This window comes from Leptopilina boulardi, unplaced genomic scaffold (genome assembly GCF_019393585.1).
Source record: "Leptopilina boulardi isolate dan_hultmark-lab unplaced genomic scaffold, ZJU_Lbou_2.1 LbouV2_202, whole genome shotgun sequence".
NCBI lineage: Eukaryota > Metazoa > Arthropoda > Insecta > Hymenoptera > Figitidae > Leptopilina > Leptopilina boulardi.
Genome location: NW_026137755.1, coordinates 2,737,400 through 2,754,281, shown reverse-complemented (window position 1 = coordinate 2,754,281; position 16,882 = coordinate 2,737,400). Strand labels below are relative to the sequence as shown.

Below are 16,882 nucleotides of genomic sequence, written 5' to 3'. Positions count from 1 at the left end.
ACAAAACAGGTCTTCGTTGCTGGCAACGTCATCCGATGCGGCCGGCATAACGTGCTGTTGCATGCACGGAGAAACGAATGATCACGAACCTGCTCGATCTTAGACGATCGTGACTTGGATCAACAGGCGCGTAACATTCATGATTTTCGCGAGGTTCATAAATTTTACATTATTGATTTAGTAAAATTTTCAGATTTTTGCCATCTTTTTCAAATTGGTTTTATTAAATATCCGGATTGATACAAAAGTTAAAAACTCAAGGAAGTCTTTTTAAATTTATCAGATTATAGATATGGAATGTGGATCTTACAAATTTATAAAAATATTTATATACTAAAATGTGGTACTTTTAGAGCATATAAGTAGCTAAAATTACACAAAAAAATAAAACCGTGACTATTACCGAATAGATGTTAGTAATTACAATAATAATCAAATTTTCATATATGAGAAAATTATTTTCAAAGAAATACGTTGACATCCGGAGAATTTGAAAATCAAGTAGGTAAAGCTAAAAGGTAAAAGTCAAGAAACACTTCCATCAAGTGATTTCAGGTAATACAACGAAATAAGGAAATAGAAAGTTTTTCGAATTTCCGTTATCGAAGTATCAATAAGTATATATGATGCCAAAAACTTCTTCACAGGAAAGACATTCAATTTTGGTCTGAGATTTAAAAATGAAGATCCAAGGACTTTAAGAAAACATTTTTTTAAAGAAGATTCTTGCGGTAAATGAATGGTTGATATATTCGTATTTTTTAAGTGATTCTTTGGTAAATAAACCGTTATCCATAAAGGGGCGTCCAACGCTTATAGAGCTATGACCCGGAAACTTAAACGAACCTTTAGAACTTAGTGGAAGGCAATTTTCCAGTAAAATACGTGCATACGTTTGATGTATACACCCGGACATGAAGTAGTACTATATACACATATGTGTATATGTATAGACAAGGTATACACTCAGAACTGTGTTACTGAAAACCATTTGCAATTTGCATATCTCCATCGGGAAAAAGGATGCGCCAACATTTCTATTAGAGAAGATAAGCTCGCTAAATTTATCGCTATTGCGGCATTATATTTATCATATATTAAATATATTAAAAGTGCTCCTTACAAAAGAAATAAATGGCCAATATGATTATTTTTTAAAGAAAAAAAAAACAAAATTTTCTTTATCCAAATTCTTATGCAATTATCCTTCACCAAAAATGATTCAAGTTGAAAAAAATGAAATGATTTATACCAGAGGAACAGGAATGGGAAATTAATGAAAACAGAAAAATGTAATCAATTCAAAAATTTTATTAGAAAAAAGCGTCACACAATTATTATTGTAGAAAAAAAAGGTGAAAGCAATTTAAACAAATGTTTCTTGAAGTAATGTGAAAATATTTATTATTGATGATCAGGGTAATTTTCATTTGCTCTGGATATTTTCGGTATCGGCTCCTATTTATAAATAAGACAAAAAAATATTCTATACTTTATTGCTTTGGTAAAAATTATTTTTTAAGCAAAGCAGGACTAAAGACAGTTTGCTTTTCTATGGTTAATATTCTTATTTTTATATTAGTAAATAGAGAGAGAGAGAGAGTGAGAGTGAAATTTATCATTATATTAATCGACAAAATAGTTGTGTATAGAAAGAAATGTATTTAAAAATTCATAATAATATTATTATTAATTATTACTTAAATTAATTAATCAATAATAATTATTATTAATTATTTGATGATAATTAAATTATTATTAATTATTATAATGATCAGAAGTATATTAATAATAAAAAGATATTAATTTAATTATTATTCAAAAATTATATATAATAATTATTATTATATATAAGGGACGAACAAAACAAATAATTTGAGATCGAAAGAGAAACCCTGGTAGTTGATAACCTGTTATGCACGGCCGAATGCTGCAATCCGTTTTAATTGAAACATTCTAAAAATAGTTTTGTAGGATAATTCTTTTTTTTAATTACTGTAATTAGTTTAATTGTTATTTATTATATTATAAAAAGAAATTAAGGAGTAATATTATATATTAAGAAAAAAAGAAAAGAAGAATTGAAAAATGAATTCCTATATATGCGAGAAATTATTATAAGTTCCTGAAGTAAAAAAATTAATTTCTTAACGTAGCATAAATTTACGAAACTTGTTATTCCAATTGATTGAACATTTCAGTTATACATAATAGATATATTGTATATAATATATATATAAATTCTTGTTAAGGAACAAGAATATTCTGCGTGAAAGGAAACGAAGTCATCAGCGAGACTCGACGATCTTTATAAATCCTGGTGGAATTTCAACAAGTTTTTTAACTTTTTTTCTGTTTTCAAATTACAATCAGGCTTTTAAATGAGTATAGCACCGAAAATGAGGTGGAAATGGAATTTTCTTATTATATTATAATACTATGTCATGTTGTATTAAATTAGAGAATGAGAAAACGTAGAGATAGAGAGAGAGAGAGGAGGGAAGAATTCATTTACGTAATGTAGTCGAAAAGAAATGAGACTCGTTTCAGTTTCCAGACAAATACTTTAGCTATTGCGCTTCTTTAAAGTTTGAAGTATGAATTTCTAAAAACGAAAAGTCAAAAGGATTTGCAGGACTCGAGACCAGTGGAAACTGATTGAGCCAAGCTTTGAGAGAAAACGTAAATTTTCCAACACTATGAATGTATATTATTAAGAAATGTAGATTTAATTTTGTGAAAATTTCCATAATTTCAATTACTTTCAGAAAGTTCAATATAATTCATTACATTTTTGAAATTTTGTTGTTGTGTAATTACAGAGAAGAAAAAAAATATCGCCAACATTTTGTTGAAATATCAAACCCTTCTACTGGGATAGAAGTAGGTATGTGTGTGTGTTACTTGTCGTAAAATACACCAGAAATGCCATTGTTGAGAATTGAGGGAGAGAAGACGGACAATATTGTGCTCCCTTGCGAATCGCTGAAGAGATTTTGCTCGTTCGCTCGCTTAGCCCGCGATTTTCGTCTTCGTCTGTTCCCTTTTCAGAGGGATTATTAGGGATTCGCGTGGCAAGATTTCCCGAAAGGGTTTCTCACGAAAGCCTCGAGCGCTATGAGTCGTATAGAGAGAGAGAGAGAGAGAGAGAGAAAGCGCGGACAAAGTGAATGGTTTTCTTTGTTGGTGAACCTAGGTGCTTATAAAACGAAAATGCACCAAAAGAGTTGAAATATTGACGAAAGTTGCAAAAAAAAGCATCCAGAACAAAATATTTCTTATATAGAAAAAATAATAGAATAAGAGGAAGAAAATTTTGTTTTATTTTATTGTAGGTTTTTATATAATCTTTTGTGATACATTTTTTAAAATTTTGTATTAATTAAAAATAATTAAAATTTTTGCTGAGACTTTTTTGATAAAAATAATTTTAATTTTTTTCTGATAAAATTGAACTATATATAAGATTTCGTTTTGTTTGAGAGAACATAAATTCGATTAAGCGGTGTGTTACTAAATTTCATTGAAATTACGTGCGCCCTCTTATAAGTGCTGCTCCTCCCTCGTGTCGACAACGATTTCTGACAATCTCATCTTCAATGGATTATCAGAGACTGTCGACAGAGAGGTGGAAGTTGATTTGGCACCTTAGACAACAAACCACCTCTCTGCGCTCTTCTTATTATTGCTCTATATACGAGAATCTGTTCTCAATCTTAGGATTTTCGTAGCTTTCAGAGAAGAAAATGAGAGGACGATAAGCCAGGATCGATTGCTTTCTTTTTTTTGTTCTCCAATTATTATTATTATAAAGTAAAATTACACAATAGAACCCAAGGAGTAGAAATTTTCACTATTTTTTATCGGAGTGATAACATCATTAAATAGTGACGCGCGTAATAACGGAGTGCAATGGTATGGTGAAGCCGTGCAACCAGATGGTATAAGAGCGGATCACATGCATCAATGTCACGCAAATTGCTTTACCCATCTCTACATTGTATTTATTCCCCTTCCCCGCTTTCGAGTTTCCTATTCTGCCAATCTCATCTGATATATGCCCCGTCGTTCTTCAATCCTCGCATTTAACAAACAAATCGATTTACAAGGCGCCAATATTTATGTCAAAAAATATTCCAAATTTTAAATGTACGAGATAAAATCTTAGGAATCTTAAAGTTATTCCAAGATAGTGCTCTACAAAAAATGCATGGACCAACAGCATCCGAGCTACAATGAGCCAAGTGGATAAAAAATTTCCAAGTTTTAAATTTTCGAGATAAACTTTCACATGTATTTGTTCTTTTCATAATTGGATTAATTAATTTTCTAGGATTAATATTTTAAAAAAATAAAATTTTAAAAAACTTTTATTCTCAAAAGATAACAGAAAAAGTATTTGTATTTAAAACACCCATATAGGGTTATAAAAAAAAGAATTGTCACTTTATATTTATCGAGTTTTATGAGAAAGGTTATAAAATGTGGATCTTTATTATTTTTACAATTTGCCTTTTTTCTGCATTATTATATAAAAATACATGCAATAGGTTAATGGAAAAAAAGTGTTTTAGCATGCAGGTAATTTATTAAAATAAAATAAATATAATATAAAAAAAGCGTAAAATGCAAAGCGTGACACATTCATTTATACATCGAAAAAATGTGAATTTTTACCTGGTCACTGTCATGGCCTTGCCAGCTGTCATGGCTCTAAAACAAAACAAAACAAAACATTTTTTGTTAAATATTATTCTTCTTTTATATAAAAAATTGAAATATATATACTTTTCTATGAAATGAGTTATACTCGATAAAGTACAAAATCAGTTTTGAATTTTTGAAACTCAGAAAGTGTTTTGTTTCGAAAAGAGAAAAAAAATTCTTTTCGGGAGATTCTTTCTTTGAAAATTGGGTAAATATTTATAACGGGAAAAACTCAAGTTTGTAAAGCGGATTATTTGTGTACGATTCGAGAGACGCGGAGAGAGAAAGAGAGAGAGGGTGGGGGTAAAAAGGGAAATTGAAATTTCTCCTCGGTCTTGACGAGTGTGCATTGGATGCAATATTCCCTATCGATTGAATAATACCGTTTGCTTTCAAATTCGGTAGCTGGTAGCTGAAAAAAAACAGAAATATTTGCACACACTACAGTCGAATTTTCTTCAGCCACTCAAAGTTTTATTTTTTGGTACTTTTTTCTACCTACATAGGCAAATTCCCATACGTTTCGCCAATCCATGAACTAATTTTTTATTTAAACGAGGTTTTATATACAATAATAAACCTAGAAAAAACTTTTTTCTGTGTAACAATATATTGTCTTATTCTTCAGTTTGAGTATCTAACGGAAATTATTTTTTTGTTTCAGGTGAGTGAGCTCTTAAAATCATTTCATTATGTTGGTCCTCCTTGAGATTTACATCTCCAAGGTTAGTAATGGGATTTACTTTGATGATTTGTTGCAACATTTACAGAAAAAATTAATATAAATTAGCAGACTATAATTTTTGATTATTATTTTCTTATACGTAAGAAAATAAAAAGGATTTTTTTTCTTTAGATTCTTTTCAAGTCGTGTAATAGGATTCGTTTTAGAAGTTTATTAAATTCGGATAAATAATAACCTCGAAGTTTATGAAACGGGTTGGTAACATTTTATCGGATGTGGAGGTTGCCTGGTGTCGGAAGTACAAGCGGTAGTCGCGCGGGGTTAATGTCAGACCGCGTTGCTAGATTTATTACGACAATATAGGCTAGCGGGAACTCCACGTTGAAACGTGTTTCTATGGGGCGAAACATTGTTCCCCTTTTTCCCCCACTCTTCCTGTCGAATACGTCATCCGACATGGGGGAAACAAAATTATAAAAAAAATTATCAGCCAACATAGACAAAATTACTTTTGTTATAGTTTTTTAAATTCGAAAGAAATATTTCCTGAATCAAACACGATGATCGTTAACTATCCATGACACAAACCGGTGTAATTGAATTTTCAAGTTTTGATGGGATGTGAGTTTAATTATGTCATTTTATAATGTGATGTGTTGAAGTAAAAGTAATTATGGAACTTTATACACTCATTAATAATTTTGATAATCACCCTAGGAAATTATCCGTTCATTATAAATATATATATATATAGAAAATGATAATTCATAGTGTGTATTTTATATGGATGGCAATGAACTTTTGCCAGTAGGGTGCCATAAATATATATACACCTAGGTTTGCATCGATAGATATCTGATAATGAAGTGGCCTGTAGAGTGGTTCGTATCATTGTAACGACAAGCGACACTCTCGACCCTTTTACTGTGGAATTATCTCAGCCTCTGTATACACTACATATATTTCCCGCGCAACACGAAATGTAATTCAAACTTCATCCACTTGACTCAAGAGAGCTTCCTCTGTTTTTGTTATACTCATTAAATTCTTACCAACTAAATACTTGACCAAAAAAATTTTCTTCCTTATATGTATAATTATACATACCTACATTCCTCTCTCAACCCATTTTATTAATTTTCCACTAATGATACTAAACTAATAATTTAAATAATAATTCATAATTAATAAATAATTAATTTTACTTTTATTAACTATTGTTATTGTTTCGTTTAAAAAATTATTTGGAATTTGCAACTATTTTTTATAAATAGCAATTTTATTGTTTTCGAAGGATATTAATTACATCGTGAATTATTAATTCCATCTCGAGTGTATTTGAAATGTTGCGATTTAGAGTTGTTTTTTTGTTTGCATCCTGTTTGTATAACTATTCTCGGTTACGAAATACGGACCCTTACTTACGTAACATGTTGATCTAAATAGCAGTTACGTTTCTTGCAAAAGCTCCGCAACTTTACTCGGGAGACAATTTACATTCCGCTCATAAATATTTACCATAGAAGAAAAAAAAAACTTCTTTGGCTTTTGTGAGAAAAAAAAACATTTGCTGAGAGAAAAACCAATTTTAAAATTCCTTAAGTAAATATACAGAAACAACAAAACAGTTCGTTAAAAAAAAAATATATATATATATGTACGCAAGCATCAGTTGATGAAAAAAAGATGATAGTTTTTTTAAAAATTTTGTTACATGCCATTAATTTATTATTATTATTATTAGGTATTATTATTTGTACTTTGATGGAATAGAATATATGAAAGCATGCGAATTGTTCCGAGATATTATAAATTTTGAAAAAATAACAATGCTGAAGATGCTATATTCCTTCTATCAAGGTTTCATACGGTTGTAACGGTACGTTTAACTCCATTAAATGATTAAATCTCTCGTCGCCAAGCCTATGGCCTTCTGGCTCTCTTGGAGCCTTGCTCTTCCACTTGAAAACTCACTGATTTCGTCGCGGGAGTAGATTCCCTCTCCCCCTCCAATCCTCTACCCCTCTTCTCGTATTTAATCCTTTTATAAAACGTGCTTTCAATTTTTAAACGAAAATCCTGAACGAAAGTCAGCACTCTCGAGACTTTAAAAAAATATATATATAAGTTTAAAAAATTTTACAGAAACTATATATTTAATTTCATTTGAGAAAATTGATCGAAAAAAATGGTCCAATCATTTTCCAAATCAGAATTATAAAATTTTTTTGAATAATGGTTTATGGAGAAAAATATTTCAAATTGAGGAAAAAAAAATCTTTTTGCTATAATGTCAGACAATTCTGATTTGAAATGATGTATAACTGATATCAAATATTTGCTCAGCGGTCATTCGCTTTACATTGCTTTTTGTAGATTCACTTTGACACACACACACACACACGCTACTCGCCCATTTACTTCACCCGAATTACGTTTGAATAGCATTTCTCAATTGGAATCAATCTACGTTAAAAGGTCGCAAAATCGTGTTAAACATTTCCGCGTGTGCCAGCGTTTCATTGACTAGTCTATATAGATTTTTGTTTGTATTATAAAAAAATATGCAATTTATTAAGCGTGAATATAACGTGATTTTCAAACAAAATTTGAGCAAGTTTTTTTTTTTTTTAATTCACACATGAAAGGTGAAAATTTTCAATATTAAAATTGATGCTTTTTACTTCCTTATAGAGAATGTATTTTTTATGTAATTGTAGATTATGAGAATTCATTATAGAAAATTTACAGTAGTAAAGTACGATTTAAGTCAGTGTAAAAAATTTCAATTCTTATAACCCTGAAAAACAGTAGTAAAAACCTTTTCCAGTCAGACAAGACAGGTTTAATTATTCCGTAATTCTACTGTCAGTAGTAACAGCCAATTTTAGACAGACAAAAATTTAAAATCCAATTCTATGCTTCAGTAGTAAATGACGATTTTAGTCAGACGAACAGTATTTAAATTCTTATTCTGTGACTTTCTATCACTCCATTATTAGTAGCATAAGTAAATTTCAGTCAGATTTATTATGAGCATAGTAAAAGACAGTTTACAGTTATTTTAATATTTTTTTTTAATTACTTTGTCCAATTACCGCAGTAAATTTAATAATTAAAAGTGATTGTATATCTCTCTCAAGTTTCACTTGATTCAATAACTATCATATATTTTATATAAGGACAAGACTATTTCCATAATCCTGTATAATTTTAGTGCCGTGTGCGATAATATCGCAGGTGGCTGTGGCGTGTATCTTATCTCGAAGGTTCTTGCGCTGGGCGCTCTTTGAAGAGAGAGAGAGAGAGAGAGAGAGAGAGAGAGGTTTTCGGGGATGTGTTTGCATTCCATGTGAGTTGAGAGCAGATTGGGGTATTTAAGATCGCGCACCAAGGTGGCTATTAATTATTGCGCGCGAGAGACACACAGTTTCATAATTAAGAGGTTGTATTCTCGGGAGGGAACATTTCATACAAGAAAACATGTATACGCGCGTATGGTTTATGCGGGGTGAGAAGGGAAGAGGGGGGGATAACAAGATGTCCTTGGAAATGCCAAGAATTCCAGAAGCTACTTCTAAAACTGAATTTACGTGACAGTCAAGCTTTGAATTCGAGTTACCGCAGACAACCTACAACTATAACGTCAAATTGTGTGACACACATTGTATGTATGTATATATAAAAGCGTTTAGAATTTCTCTGCATTTAATATTACATTGTGCACCAAGTACAGAAAGAAAGTGTTTATTCCGATGAGTTTTTTTTAAATGTCACTCTTTCTATAATTTAGAAGAATTTTGTTTTTCATTTTTTTTATATTCTTGTTTCAAAAATTTGATTTATTGATGTGTAATTTGAAATTTCATTAAAAAAAATTAGCATAGCCAAACTGATGTGAATGTGACACTCTTGTTACTAGGAAAACAAGAAAAAATTTTTTTTTGCAAACGTAACACATTTTGTGTCGCTGGAGCAAATGACGAGTTTCCATTGTGTATGTGATTGCTGATTGGTGCTGTGTGCAACGTAGCGTCTCATCGGAGCAATTAGTAACTTCAATCTGATTGTATCGATTCATCGTTACCATCCGTTTTTCAACCTTTGAGAGACTTATTTTTTTAAATTAATGTTCATCGAATGCTTTTGTTTTTTTTTATTGTATCGATAAGTAGCAATCAAGATACTAATTGGTGTCTGATAAATACTGATACTCGAACTGTTTGTCGCAACTGTCGCACGTTTTCAATTATATATTAAAATTCTTTTTTTGTTTCACAATAAATTAAATTTACACAAATATTTGTTCGTATTTAAAAAGTTAAATATCATTTAAATACGTTTAGTGTTGGATAACAATTTTTTTTTGGTTCAAAGAATTTCTCTTCTCTCTTTGCCATCGTGATTTAACATGACGATGGAAACTCACAATATAATTTCAAAAAAGTATATGACACGAAATGGAGCGCGCTCCTGTTCTCCAGAGTCCTTCTATTAAAGGGAAAACTACACCCATCGATAAATCGAAATATACATCGCTTGTGTCGTCCTCAGAGAGAGAGAGAGGGGGGTGGGGGAGTATATCGATGTATCTTAGAATTTATGTCGTCGCATACTTTTCGATTTTCTGAGAAACGAAACAAGATAAAGTTCCACTTGTCCTTTGCCATTCAGATTTTTCCAAAAAAAAAATTTTAACAACAGTTTACATTCTTTATGAATCAGCGAATATATAAAACGATTTGTCAATTGTGTCACTATGCGTCGTTTTAGAATTAGAATTAAAAGAAAATGTTCTTAAATATAAATATTGAATTTTTTTTACAAAAACATACATTGTTTTTGTTTTCACATTAAATTTTTTGTTTAATTGTCTTTACATTGTATTTTTTCCCCGCTCATTTTTGTAACCCCCAAAGACTGAAGATAAAAAACTTGGATCGTATAACAGTTTAGCTATATATTTGAACTTTCTTTGGCATCTTTTTTTTGTAATTGGTGCGTTTTTTAAAAAAAAGTGTTTAGCCATAAAAAAAAGTTTGATTCCTTGGGCCAAACAATAAGAGAAAGAGTTATAAAGCATTGTTAGAAAAGCTTGACTTCCGATATTGTGGTCGCGCACACCACAAAAATCCTTCTGAACTTGTATGTTTTACGATTATGGTTGTTGAGGGAGTATGAAGAAAGCGTAAAAGCCTCGTTACAAGGTCGTCGATCCTCGTACAATGCTTTTCGCTCGTTAATTCTTTTAGGACGTACATACCTCATATATATATATATGTATACTTCATTCCCTTTTCCCGTGTACCCTCGACGATCTTTGTTATTTTCTCGTTTTTTTCTTCCTATTTCTTTTTAATACGAAAGCTTTGTCTTTTCGTAATTACCACTTCGCAAATACAAAACTGTAAAAAGAATATGGCAACACAAGAGAATTTTCGTTTCTCTCGTTTTTTCTTCTACATTTTTTTCACCTCCCCTCCAACTGCCCTGAAGATTAATTGTCAGGGATGCAAAAATTATTTAGAGACTTCAAAGGCAATTAATTATAATAAGTTGAAAAATATAATAAAGAATGCAGTTTAGGAATTTTTCTCTTATGATTTATTATTTAGAGTTTTATTGTGTAAGATAAAATTGTTCGAATATAAGAGGCATTAATATTGACATTTTTATAGTATTTTCCTATTATAGTATGAAAGATTGGATAAAAATTTTGTAAGAAAAGGGAACTTTTTTATTGTTATATATATAAATACGGAAGAGTATATTTTATCGAGACAAAAGGTGCTTTGAAAAAGTGTCCGCAGCAATATATTTTATATAGGTTTTCGATTCCTTTGGTGGTCACAATATAGCAATATTCAAACAACAGAGGAATTTATTGCTGTCCATCTCTAGAACGAACACACAATGATCGCCATGTGGTACAGTTCAGATTCTTCCCTATTTCCCTCGATTTCATCATTTTTTTAATATATATATATAGATTTCCTGAACGTCCACGCGATACGAGTACTGTAAAATGAAGCATGGAGCTTTGCGATTTGAATTTTATCAAAAGGATACAATGCTTCGCATACAATAACCGACAATAAATCGGTTGATAGTGTACTAGAACGAAGATCAACTAATACTTTTGGCATTTTATGAATGGATATCGATTTTATTATATATATATATTTAAAAGCCTCTCATTTTAAACTGGAACTGAAAAACTTCTTTTTTCAAATACGAGATTTTGAAAATTAAATAGTTTGGGACAATTTTTATTTGTGCTACTACTAAAATTATTCTAGGAATGCTTTGGAGTTGAGAAGATTCGCAATTGAAGAATTCAATAATAAACCGAAAAGCATGTTCAGGAATGAGGAAAATTGGCCAATTTAAATGTGAATTGAAATTTTTTTTTTTTTTGACAAATACAAGCTTTTGTATATATGAATGATAGAGAAGTTAAATTGGTGAAGAGGATGTAGGATGATGCTGGTCACAAACTACCGGATTAATTAGACTGGCATCAAAGCTCGCTTGGGCAGCTCAGCCATCATGGGAATCATCCACTGAAAAACAACACCGTACACTGGTATTCATATACCAACACAGGTTTACCAATCCATACACTCGAAGCCCTTGTTCAGTCACGTCACTGTCCCCCCCCCTCCTCTCTCTCTTTGTAACGCATCTCTTGGCTATTTCAGGTCATCCGACTACCATTTTAGTGCATTTACTACAGAATGCAATTTCAAATCTGACTAAAGAGACGGTGAACCACGATGCATGACCATTCGCAATAAAACATTTCCTTTGAATATTAACCAAAACTACAAAGTGAAAAACATCATAAACTTTGATATATCATTGAGAATAATTCCATATAACTCGAAACAACGATTCAGAAGAGTAACCACGTTCCAATAAAATCGTTTCTGTCGTATTAAATAAAATTAATTAAAAAAGTATACTGAAATTTCTTATTTGGGAGAATTTTATTTCCCTTTGAACATTTTAGAGAAGTCCTATGAATTTCTTGAAAGTTCAGGTGAGGTTTTAGTGTCTTTGACTTTAGGTCATAACAGAAACTTAGAAACGAACATGATAAGTCAAGTTGGAGAACTCGTTTGCAACATTGTCCAATCAGAGTCAGGCATGACTTGTCAGTGTGTGTTCTTCGTCTGCAAGTAGCAGATGCAACTTGACACAGGAGCATGAATACAACACGAAATTCAGAATCACTACGCATAACTGATACGAGTGTACAACAATGAAACTCCTTGTTAATTCTGAATACTCTCTCTGTGACATGCACTGTGAACTACTCAAGACTATATAATATATATACATATATAAATATGAATCGAGTACATATTTCAATGATTTATTTGATGTCTTTTTTTAAAATAATGCTTTTGTTTTTTCAATATGAACCGAAAATATTTGCATTTAAGAAATTATTACTAATTTAATATAATTTTTTTCTAAATAGTTTGAGTGAAAAAAATTAAAGAAAATTTTTAAAAAAGTTTCTATTTCAAAATAATAAAAGACATAAAAATCAAAGTCTTTTACTTCGTAAAAATGCATACAAGTTTTAAAATTCAATGAGAATGTAAAAAATTTGTAATTCATGTTAAAAAAAATTGAGAAAAGTAAGAGGAAGAAGAAGAAAAAGAGAATCTTGAAAGTTGTGATAGTTTAATTTTAAGACGAGAGAGATAGAGAGAGTGACTTCTTGGTGCGTTAATTAAAGCTCGTAATTGCTTGTATAACACGGGGGTGCACCTGTACTTGTTTTCATTCGAGTGAAAAAGATCGCTGTACTTTAAATGCACGAAACTTGCACAAGGCTGGGGTAACCTCATGAATAAATGTACAAGTATGGCAGGACCCTCGACGTGAGATTCTCTCAGCTTCTCAACATATATACCCATGACTATATTCTCAGGTTCACTTCTATAATCTTTCTCACTGGTGGTACCCTTTACTCCTCTTTATACATATATATATATATAACGTCAGAGAAAATCTTATAACGGCTGCAATTTTCCATGACACTAAGGATTTAAAATTTTCTGTTTTTTTAACACAAAATACTACAAACAGAATTTTTTATACTACGCCTTCGAAACGGTGGGAGACACAAAGTTCCGCCCATCTTCAATTGACCACGCCTACAGCGGGTGGTTTCTTTATAAAATACGCCTATTATGGGCGTATATATATAGTTTAACATCGCCTATTAATAAGTCCTAAGATGGAAAATTTTTATAAGCTTTGTTTATAAGTAAACATATAAACAATAAATTGTTTGATTTCGTAACTATTTTTTATAATAAAGTACTTTAAATAAGAGCGCCTTTTTTCTACCAATGAGATAGTTGTAGTAGCGCAAGCGCAGTTGCGTTTTGTACCGGTCATTGGTAACTCTGGTTCTGAATCAACGAATTTTAGTAAAGTTTGACGACAATTAGATCGTTGAGATGGATAGAATTGCGAGAGAGAGGGAGAGAGAGTTAAAGTTGCTTTCATGATAACCAACGAAGCATAATGGTTTACTAGGTTAGCTAATCTTGATCCGAGAAGTGAGCGCGTGTGGTTTTATCCACTTCGGGATAGTGAAGTGTTCGTCGAGTAATTACCAGTGATGGGTAATTAAAAGCTCCCTCTCTCTCGTATAAACGAGAGATAGAATGTTTCTCTCTTCTTTACTTAAAGCACACACACACACACACTATCCTTGGAAAATGGTTTTTCCTGATAAGCTCCCGTACCTCATAATAAATCAGTAATTTTTCATTTTCTCCACTTTACATAAATAGTCCGTTACATTTTTTTACTACACAATCAAAACAAATTACAATTTAAAAAATGAAAATTCCAATTATTTTTTGAATCTAAATTGTTTTTATTATTTCGTAGCGAAATGATGAAAAACTGTTACGAACGAAAATTGAAATCATATTTAATATGTGTAGACTCATGGAAACCAATGGAAATTCTTTATTCATCAATTTCTTGGTACATGAGAAGTGAATTTCATCAAGTTTTCGAGGTGCATATAATAGTACAGACACCCGGAAGCTTTGCGGCCAAATATTGATAATACTGTTCTAGGTTGCTCTTTGAGTTTGTAGTACTCCATTTTCTTCTCCTTAGAGTCGCTTTAGCAGATGCTGAATAATTTTAACCCCGGCAAATGGAGAATTTCTAATTTTCCTAAGACATGTTATTTCTCGTTTGATAGTTAATATTTAATTAACGATAGAAGGTAGATGTATTTAATAGAATTAAATATACCAAATTGTAGTTTAAAAAAATATTCTTAAATTAAGAATAATAAATACTTGATAGTTTAGAATATTCTATATAAATGCAATTTAATCCTAAAATCAGTATTCTACAGGTATTACAAAATATGTTAAATTTAAAGAATATATTCTTAATTCAAGAGTAAAATTACTCTCCCTCTTTCTAATTACTAATTTTCATATAATAATTAATAGTTAATAATTATTTCAATAATTTGGTGCAATTATTTGTAATTTATTCCTTCAATTATATAATTTTAAGGATCTATAAATGTCGAGAGAAATTTATGTCTTTGACTATATGCAGTTTGCAAGTGTGAATAAAGTACCTCTTAATGCTAAAACAGCCAAAAGTTCTTGCTATTTTGAATTGGTCAAAAGAAAAGTGACACAGAAATTTTCAATTTATATTCAAGTAGAAATAAGAAAATATTTAAAAATTGAGAATTAGTTACTTTGTGCCTATTAAAAAAAATTGCTTTTAATCAATATTATAAAATATTTTTATGTATTAATATTTTTTTTCGATATAAAAAACAATATTTTAAAATTCCTTTGTTTGTAAAAATAAAATTTTATTGAAAAATTTACTTCAAAGATCTTTTAGTATACATGTATATTTTTTCGTTTATCAAATTCATATATATAATGATCGCGTGACGATTTATGTACTTCTCAGGGAATATCGATCAAACATATATATAATTGTGAACAAAACTAATTTCCAATCTGTTAAATCTTCGCCAGTATCTACCATATATATTTTTCATATCCACAAACGATTTTATGTAAGTAAAACATTTTACTCTTTAAAATTTCTAATATTTAAAAATTGAGAATATGACCTTGAAAGTTTAGAATAATAAAATTCAGTAAACATTGCTCTTAAAATAAGAATATATTTTTACTATCTATTTTTATGCTATTTTTAGACATATATACAATATGATAAATTCTTGTATTTAGGATAAAAAAAATTATTTATTTTAATAAAATACGCGTGTTCTAAAAGCCCTTTAAATTTCAAAAGGTACTTAATTTAAGAATAATTACATCATTTTTAATTTTTCAAATTTCAAATGCATTTTAGGTGCTCATATCACACATGAGCTTTCACACGCAATTTTCAATTATACATCGATGACATTCGCATATGATGGCATGTTCGAAACGCGCAGCCTTAGAGATTAATATGATTACAAGAGTGTTCGCGAGTGATTGATTGATCGTTCACCAAAAATGACTGTGCAAGCCTCTCTCTCTTCGATAAAATGGGAACTGTCTCGAAGGATCGGCGACAATTTTATTAAATGATTTGAAATCATGTTTTAAAGCACACAAGATTAAATGACAGATATCAGGAATATTATGTTCGTGAAGTTGACAGCAAGGAGACCAACCAAGAGGGAGAGAGAGAATGACTAAAGTTTCTATCTGAAAGACATTAAATTCGTTAGCTTAAAAGCCACTGGATTTGTCGTCAACCCTTCTCTTCTGCAAGACATAAATGCAAAGAGAATTGCAATTTAAATTTCATAGAATTATATTATTTTACTTTTTTTTCTGTTTTCGTTTCGTGAATTGTTGTTTTAGAATTATTATTTTTTAAAAATACATTTTAAAAAATTTATTTGTGTCAAATAATTTTTTAATTGTATCAAATGATTTTTATTTGAATCATCAAGTAGACTGCATTTAAACCAATAATTTTTTTAATTTGAAACGAAAAAAATTTGAAATTATAAAGTCACTTTTTGATTTCGAATTTCGGTGATAAAAAAATATTGAGAGGGAAAACAAAATAATACCATCTAGCAATTTGTCATCTTGACACCAATCTCTTAAAAAGCCCTTGAATTCATCTGGATTCCATTTTTTTTTCTTTCTTAGCTATACTCAGAAATGAGCAACATAGAAATCACGGAATTACAAGGAAAGCCTTCTATAGAACAAGTGGCGTACAATATTCGCTGATTATCTTTGATCTTGGAGAAGATTCGTTCGATGTCAGCATTTCTCACAAGAGAGAGAGAGAGAGAGAGAAAGAAAGACTTCAATGTCTTCGTGTGTGTAGTTGAAACTTGACTCAATTGCTGACTCAACTTTTATAAGTTTTCGTATTAGACAAAAGAACTAATAAAAAAAACTTCTAAATTAATTTTTAACGAATTTTGTGCAAATA

At 30.3% G+C, this 16,882-nt stretch overlaps 1 protein-coding gene across 9 annotated transcripts in view; it reads right to left on the bottom strand.

Annotated features, from left to right (window-relative positions):
* Nucleotides 1–16,882, bottom strand: part of LOC127278266 (disks large 1 tumor suppressor protein) — a 157,198-nt gene that overhangs the window by 79,915 nt on the left and 60,401 nt on the right. For all 9 annotated transcript variants that reach the window (XM_051299884.1, XM_051299886.1, XM_051299887.1 and 6 more), the window contains one exon: nt 4,678–4,713. In XM_051299884.1, the coding sequence (XP_051155841.1) occupies nt 4,678–4,713 (36 nt within the window). The remainder of the gene's footprint in view (nt 1–4,677; nt 4,714–16,882) is intronic.